General features: G+C 36.6%; 2 protein-coding genes across 22 annotated transcripts in view; one reads left to right on the top strand and one right to left on the bottom strand.

Annotated features, from left to right (window-relative positions):
* Rchy1 (Ring finger and CHY zinc finger domain containing 1) overlaps positions 1 to 1,579 on the bottom strand; it is an 8,211-nt gene extending 6,632 nt beyond the window's left edge. Inside the window, exon 1 of the mRNA XM_086987561.1 lies at positions 1,430 to 1,579. The gene's annotated coding sequence lies outside the window, so the exon portion shown is untranslated. The remainder of the gene's footprint in view (positions 1 to 1,429) is intronic.
* LOC111250261 (uncharacterized) overlaps positions 141 to 8,739 on the top strand; it is a 47,912-nt gene continuing 39,313 nt past the window's right edge. For 7 of the 21 annotated variants that reach the window (XR_015326754.1, XR_015326753.1, XR_015326750.1 and 4 more), the window contains exon 1: positions 147 to 401. Coding sequence is in view for 8 of the 21 variants with exons in the window: in XM_086987548.1 (XP_086843674.1) it covers positions 274 to 401 (128 nt within the window). In the remaining 13 variants the exon portion in view is untranslated. Of the gene's footprint in view, positions 402 to 1,631; positions 1,771 to 2,535; positions 2,628 to 7,760; positions 7,963 to 8,739 lie in introns of those variants that run through there. The other 14 variants (XR_015326758.1, XR_015326757.1, XM_086987558.1 and 11 more) reach the window with 8 other exon arrangements.

The raw sequence follows: 8,739 nt of genomic DNA, 5'->3' as shown, positions 1-8,739 counted from the left end.
TAATATTACAGAACAGTGTACTCTAATCCATGTCTGGAATTTGCCCAGACAGCCTGCAGTAGCTTCTAAGGGGGTTTATCAAATGGGGTATCTAACGATCCTCAATAATTATCATGTAAACATCAATACCAAAGGAAAGTGCACAATGGATGTGTAAACACAACGCAACCAACCTTTTCGTTAATATATAATAATAACCTAATTATACTAATAATGACATCACGATCTTTTATGTACATAAATATTTGTAAATTTGTTTAATTATTTGAAATTATGTTTAAGATGTTTATTATGTTACAAAGCAAACGTTCTATCCTTCGAATACTTATCGACATTTTAAGAGTGCAAAATGATGAGAAGAATGATTGTTATTATAGAAGAAATACACGGGTAACAAGCAAGTAAGTTTTACTTCCGGTACTTAAGTCGTTCGGAATACCAAAAGAACGGCTGGCTACAAGCACGAAACGTAATGAATCTACGTAGTTTAAAAAATCTTACTATTTTCCTTATCCCGTATTTTCGAATTTGTGCTGATTGAAAACTTATTGATTCACTTCATTTAAGCATCAGGTGATTATGATGCATGCATTTACAAATGGCTGCTTCCTGTTTAAATGCAACGACGTTAAAGAGGCGCACTACAACATGATGAATATCTTTTGTTATCGCACAACTCTGTGTTGGCCTGATAAACCTGAGGGACATGTTGTAGTCTGGGTTCAAAGCCTTGGTATTGTGCTATAAGCCAGCTGTTTGATGGAAGCTTAGAACATTTTGTTGTCACATACTACTTTTCAAGGCCATTTTTCTTTGATGCGACCGATAGCCCTATTGTGGACTTTATTTTTTATTGATTTAGAGCAACAGTAACAAAGAAGATTTATTTCATACTTTTAAATACTTCATCGAATCATCCTTATCTAACTAAAGGTTATAGTCACCTTTATTAGCGCGTTTAAATAATCAAGTGAATTTTTTTAATCGAGAACATGGCTAACTAAACAATATCTTAAGCTTTATCTTAAGCTGGAAAGCCATTAAGAAATCCAGGCCACATTTCCACATTTGTGTAGGCATCACTTCAAGATTGTCACTGGTGGCGCAAAAATGCTATTAATAACAATGTTGCTACTGGCACACTTCTATTGGTTTGGTATTAGACGGCGCTTTATATACATGTTTAAGCCCTATTGATCTAGCTATTATACTACAATATTAGAGCGGATCAGCTTAGTTTTGCTGTTGGCTGACAGGGAAGAGTATTTCGGTCACTCGTTCTGCGACTAAATAGTCGCAGGTGTTTTACTTATCTATTTAAACCGTAAACTCGGCCACGCTTATTCGGCTGAATATCCGCATTCCATGGCCGGGATCCTTTACAACCCAGTTTATCCAACTTCACGTTGCGCTATTCGGATTTCCTCACATTTTTCTCGTACGGACATGATTTCACTGTTCCTAAAGCCAATTAACGGGTTGCATAACTTCTGAGTTTTGACGCGATTGACTGTATCTTGCAAGAGCTCGCACTAATAGGCTTGCACAACGAGGCTTCTCGTCGTGCCCGACGTATATATTGTGGTCGTGGTGGTACTTGTAGTGATCTCAGCTGTTCCGACTGCAAGATGTCCGTGCTCACCTTTGTCGATCGGCGTATTCGCAGGGCTGTCGTCAATGGAGTGGAAAGGGACGTAGACTCCTGTCATTGAACCAGACTTTGATCACATAACGCGAAGCTACCATAGTTTGCTGAGACTGCTCATATCAGTAAGTGCTGGGCTTTCCGGCATATAGTCTTGTAGTATCCAACTTAACTTAGCATATTATGACACTTTTTCCGTGGTGAGAAAATCAGCAAAATGTGCTGATATCTTTGTTTTCTGATTCTGCTTAAAAAAAACTCTAAACCTGAGTTCTATAACCAACTCTTTTGTCAAAGATCATCTGCCATTCACGAACTCGGTGAAGGTCTCGCCAGCTTTGCCCTTGCAGCCTGCTTTCTTGGAAGAAAAGCGTTCCTACAGTTAATTTTAAAGCTTCTGCACATCTTTTGTGCACTGATATTGAGATAAAGAGCCTGGGCTGTTCCCTGTAAACATCAATACGTCCGCCTCATGACCTAGTACGTCGACCATCTTCGTGTTTTTGCAAGCCGGTGATACATTTAGGTTTCCTTTTGGTGCACATGACAAGGGGCAGTTCCCAATCGGCTAAGCATTCCAGCGACCGTTTTGCGACTTCGACCAAATCATTAACCAGCTTACCGCTTCCATAAAAACTAAACTATCAATTTATTGGCTTTGATTTCATCTCAGTAAAACAATGGAGAGTAAATGAAATTATTACAATAAAAAAATGTATTCAAGGAAACTTTAGGTCGTCAAGCATCAAGCATGTCATGTATTAATTTCATATTCCAAAATAGTTTTATTATATAACGGTATGACATTTATGTACTTTTGTGTTTGGGTACTTGTACTTTTTTAAATCTGAGTCCATTTACTTTGATATTGTCGTTTGGACTTTTTGTAGGCGAGCTGCTGCGACCCACAAATTCGAATGATTTATAAGTAGGAGTTCTGCCTTGAAATAGCGACGGAGACAGCTCATCATATATGTTTTCGGTAAAACTTCTACTACTGAAAATATTGTAAATTATTGGTCCAAAAAGTAAAAATAAGGCAATTGTAAACATGAAAATGAGTCTTGCAATGCATATTAGAGGCATTTGATTTTAAATATTGCCCGACACCGCTCAATATTGCCAAATATTTCAGATTCCTTAAAAAACTCTAGATGTCTGACGCGACAATAGAGAACTCAAAATGTGGATACTTAATTACAAGCTACATATTCACGCTTCAGTAACGGCCTGGGTCGAAGCAAACACAATCGAGCGAGAGATTGAAATCAGTATGACCTTGCTTGTCTTTACTGGAGTGATAGGTGCCTCCTATCGTTGATACCCCAACTAAACTATCGTTGACTCAAACCATCAAATGAGATTGGGTATAGTAAAGCACACAGATCTTAAAAGAATTTCCAATGTGTAAGTAATGAAAGCGAGTGAGTCTAATATACAAAATATCTTTGTCCTTAATTACGTGGTTTGCAACTGCTCAATAGTTCGGGATAACCTGATACATTTACTTTATCTATGGAACAAGATGTTTGATTGACTAAGAGGCCGATGGGTAGAACCCTGTTCACACTATATATGAGTAACAAATATATAAATAAATAATTAAGTCTAGCGAGAGTACACTCCAGTTGACAGTGAAGCGGCTCTAAGAGGATACTCATTACAGATACAATATTGCCACAAGAAAGTCGAAGTCGTACGAAGGAAAATTGAAAGATAATAATTGATATGCAGCTAGAAGTGAGCAAATTCGTAATCTTATCATTTATTTTAATCCAACAATGTCCCAAAGTCTAGTCTGATTATACATACTGAAATATGACTAAAAATAAAAAATAAATAGCATTTGTTGTTGCTAAAAATAGAATTAATAAGAGCCAGCACATAAACTGGAAAGCACGGAAAGCCACTGATAAGCTATTCTGTAACTGACTTTCAACAATTTAATACCACTTTCTTAGCATTGCCTCAAAGGCTTATCACAGCAGAGGGCTTAATACATACTTTTCGGAAAGATCAAGCTGGCGAAGAAAAATAATTACAATGATAATTGTCTTTTCTATTGTAATTCGGATCTTTCTGAAGTATTAAGAAGTGTATCCACATCCCGGTTTGAACGTACACTACCTCTGCGTCTTTTCGCTTAGTAGGCACATACGTTACTACTGCACTGTATCGATACCACCCGGATATCAGCATATCGACTAGGAAAAGCCACAACCGAATGCATTACGCTACCATGAAATGACAGGCTTAAAATTTTATGTGATATATGGAGGAACTTAACGAAAAACTAAGTAAAACAGCAAATGCATGTTAGGCTTTGTCTATGGCTTTGCGAAGTGAGTATAAGTTAAGTCAGGATAAATCGCACTACAAAAGTTACGGAAGCCCTAGAAAGTGGAATTTAGTACGTTAAACTGAGATAAAGGAAATGTTCACTTGATCCACTAGCATCTTTTAAACAATGTTGCCGAAAGGAAAAACAGCAGTTAAACAAGCCCATCTATATGGGATTGCAGAATATTGTAGAACAGCCGCGGATTTTGTATTTCGACTCACTAGTGGAAGAATATTGGTTTCGTAGCCGCATCCAAATAACTCTTTATTATAACTTGCGTTCACTGTAATGCTCAGCTGTGTAAAGCCTCGTGATTTGTATAGCTTAAGCTTATATGACACGTGCGGTACGACCTTAATTTGTCTGTTCATGGTATTATTAACTCATTAAAGCTAAAGATTACTTAAAGAATGGTAGTAACCTGGTTCCCATATCGGATAAGAAGATTTATTCTTTGTATTGGCAAATTTCAATTAATCGTTTCCAACTTTTATCCTATTTATTGCCGTCTATTTACTTCAACAGTTTTGGTGGTGTAGTTTGTTTTTACCTCCGTACTTTTATCATCTTTTTGTTTACCATTAGCTTAACAAAAAATTTCCTTTAGTTTAAATGATAGATGATGTTACAGTTTTTGCAACACGAATCGCTAGCGATCGAGCACAGCTGCGTAGCACAATAACTTGTACCTGTTAATTAGTAGATGTGGGTTACATATAGCTAGGGCATGCTCAACTTTACTCAATAAGTAGTAATAAAATAAAAATACGAACTGGTGGATGGTCTAAAACCTATCGGGAAGCACATAATTATTGGCTGTTGATTGGTTACTCTTAAATAACATACGTGAAATGCTTCAGTCCTTTTTTTTGGGTGAACAGATGAAAGGCTCTGTGAATACGTCCGAGAATATTATTAATGATAATCCAAAGCGAGTTTCTTCTGGTACGGCTTTAAAAAATCAGGTGCCTATAATAAACATACTTCAGAAGTCTTATGATGCTTACTTACATTAAACAGATTTCCATGATTCTAAGCAGCCACAAAAGAGCCTGAAGATTGAAATCAGTTTAGATTTATAAGGTCAATATGAATTTTTGTTAAATTACACTTTACTTTGTTGTTAGATTTTTTGAGAGATAGGTGCATATGGGATTTTCCGATTTTATCACAAATAGTAAAATTATCACGGGAACTAGAATAGATCATCTCAGAACTGCCTGAGTGCTTACATGCTGTGAGTGCTGTCTGAATGATGTGATCGAGACAGATATTAGAACTAGTATCACCAAGAAGGGTAGCTTCTGAGCGAGATGTATATTTTGTTAGACAGCGCAATATCTTTTTTTCCTATGAACTATACCAAGCTAAAAAAAGCTTTCAAAAACTTATTAATCGGAAGTGACGGCTGACGGGATGAAACTTCAAGAATATCATTTCCGTTCACAGAATTGACAAATTCAATGCGAAGATTTTCCGCAATACTTCAAAATGATAACAGTATCATGGAAGTCATTGACTTAGAGAAAGCAATTTAGAGTGCTAGGAATTTTCAAAGCGACGCCGCTATCCGAATGCGTGAAGGCTTGCTTGCTAGAGATCAAAGAGAAATTAAACATGCTCATACATGCAGATTCCCCACCTGCTAAGGTAAATTCTGAGACCATAAATACGCAAAAATTATCATTAGTTATATATAATCTTCAAGAAAATTTAGGCGTGACAAATGCTACAATATTGAAAAAATAATGCGTTACACTAACTCGTCAGCTATCACAATTCGATGCCCTGTTCATAGGACTATCGTAGATAGGAAAAAACCACGCGCATTAGTCTTGAGGCAATTATCAGAGTTCTTTCATGGAGGGTATATGAAAAATTTCGGGAAAGAAAGACTCATTCTTTTTGTTGGAAAAACTTGAATAGGGACGTGTTTGACGCCGGAATAATAGATTCACTGATAACAAAAAAAAAACTTCGTTAGAATTTTGGAAAAATATACTTTAAAGTGATCTTTCCCGTTCGATATAATCTTAACAGCATTGGTACGACCTACTCTTGCTTTCCATATGTTTGGCAGATCTGTATAAACAACACATCGGACACACATTTCAATTATTACTTCCTTTGGGAGTAAAATATTTTTATTGTTTTTTTTGTAGCTTTTGTCTATTGTAGACTAACCTGAGAAAACCTAAAAATGTATTTTACCTTTTGTATTGACCTTTTAAGAGGCAGTCTACCGCATTTCTTTCTCATGACCTTTAACAGTTAATTCCTACAGTCATAACCCTATTTCCGAAATTTTGGCTGCGGTATCATGGTACGAAAGCTGTTGCCGTAAGACTAATAAGATAAACAAAATCGGTAAAACCTTGAAAGACATTCTCTGGTTTCCTTCCGAAAAATATAAAGCATATGTTCTCTTATTCAGCTTGGAAAGTAAAACGAATATAATGTGTATTATCTAAATTCGCTGTATTGAACGAATTTGGTAATCGAAGAACTGAATTGTCAATAAAAGAAATCGATCTGTGGGTCAGTTTTAGTAGGGATAAGAAAGTAATAAGAGACAAGTAGTACATATTGTTATGAGAAAGAGTAGATAGACATAGTACTGTAATCGCTAGGCTGTTCCAGATACTAATTAAGGCGGGTTTTAACGAAGGGAGTAAGATCGTACGCCCGATTCACAGTGTTACTTGAGGTAGCCAACAAAAAAAACTGCATCCTTTGGAATAGCAAGCGTACGTTAACGACCTGTATATTTTGGTTCGTGGTGAAAGAAGATTCCTCCTCTGCTCATTAGTTCCGGTCAGTTCCTTTATAAATGGCTTGCTGCAACCTTGCTAGTTGTTCACAGCATGCGTCTAAATCGATTATTGTACCAGACAATAGCACTTCATTATGCATAATTTTTTTCTAGTTCCACTAAACACATAGCATCATCCTCTGTGGTGACAGTTTGGGCTTTGCCACAGATTGTGGAGCACATTTTTTTCATTTGCGCATTATCGTCGTATGTCATCTATTTTTCACCACTCACAATGAACCACTTTAGAAATGGCTCGATTTCATCTCCTTTCTATTGTTTCGCATATGGAAATACTATTGGGTCTTTTTTTGTAACCAGTTTTCTAACCAAATAATCTAAAATAATTTTGTAGTTCATGCTGGGCTTCCGGATGATTACATGGCTATCCACGTGTTTTCCTTGGTATTAATACTTTCACAATAACTTTTCCGTAATATATCATGTTGAAACTTTAGGACCAAAACGAAAAAACTATCTTTAGGGTTTTCTTCTGATAACCCATCGTGACCATAAATAGCACATTTTTTATGAGCCTGAGCAACATTTGTGTCTTTATCATAATAAAATCAAAATATAGCAAACGTCTGCGGAAGATTCGTTCATATTCAATGTGCTCTATTCTAAACCTGTATAGAGATATTCAACAATTTCACATCTACTGCCGAATTTTAGCTTTCAAATTACGGTAACTTCTACCCGACACGACCCGTTGCTTGTAATATGTGATTTTAGAGTCATCTAGCTAGAAAAACAGTCTATACTTTCCTTGAGTACCTAATATAGAGTGTACAGAATTTCCTAAAAGAAGTGAGGAGGTAATAATAACGATAGCTTAGCTTAGTACTGGTGATGCTAGTGGAACGTCATCGTCATGGTTGTTTGTTAACTAGCGGAGGATTACCAGGATTATCTATTGGTTGAGTTCGCGGGCCCAATAACGAAAGTCCTACCAACAGATTCGTCGCTGAATAGTGCCCATTTTGTCTACTAGTTATGGTCGGTACTAGTCCTAGTGATCTGGATGCTATACAGGTACACGTGAACGACTTCAATCGTTTGACCTACGATTCAGTGTGACGCGTTAATTGCAAAGTTATTATGTAGGAGTGCCTGTATCCTTCATCTTTTTTTTCGTATACCATAAACTGTTTTGGCATGCAGGTAAGTGTCAGATGCCATTTCTTGCAGTACTAACTAGCGAATACACAGAAAATTAACACAATGCATTATGTATGATTGTATATTATTATGTACTAGATGAACCCGTGAGCTTTGCCCAGCGCCTGTCTTGAGTTGATGTAATTAAGTTGGTTCATCTATAATATACTCAGCCTTATGCGAACAATAATGTGTATCAAGGTTTATCCTATAAGAGTTGTCTCGCTACGCGCATCTCGTGTTTTCATAGGAATTGTTCAGCAGTCCTGTTACCATTTTGCAGTTGTCTCATCAGCCCGTTATAATATTCGATTCGTGTTACACTTAATCTAACTCGTTTATAAATCGGTATCTTTACAGGCGTCCGTTTTTTTTAAACCTTGTTATATGAATTCTATTATTCCGCTGCGACTATCCGGTTAATCATTTCTCTGATCTAGTATTTGTTACTATGTGGCTGTAACCACGTCACCTTGCAGCAGTCATTCTGTTGTCCTGTTCTAGGTGGTTGGTAATCTTATTAATATGACTCCGCTTCACAGTACCAACATACCAAGATTTAGCAGGAAAGAGATAGACTATAGTGAGCAATAGGCTTAATTAGGAATCCCGTTACCCAACACACTCAACCGAATATGAATCATAATTAGATTGTAGAAACCTTTACAAACGGCTAGTTGATTTCATATTGTATTAATTCTGTTATCCAATCGTTCCTATCCGGTTTCAATAGTCAAACCTCTCTAATCTAGTGAATTTCTTGCTTTGTGTCAATGATCT

The sequence above is a fragment of the Varroa destructor genome, unplaced genomic scaffold, assembly GCF_002443255.2.
Source record: "Varroa destructor unplaced genomic scaffold, Vdes_3.0 BEIS01000004.1, whole genome shotgun sequence".
Taxonomy (NCBI): domain Eukaryota; kingdom Metazoa; phylum Arthropoda; class Arachnida; order Mesostigmata; family Varroidae; genus Varroa; species Varroa destructor.
Note: the sequence above shows the minus strand (reverse complement) of the source record. Positions and strands in the feature narration are given on the sequence as shown.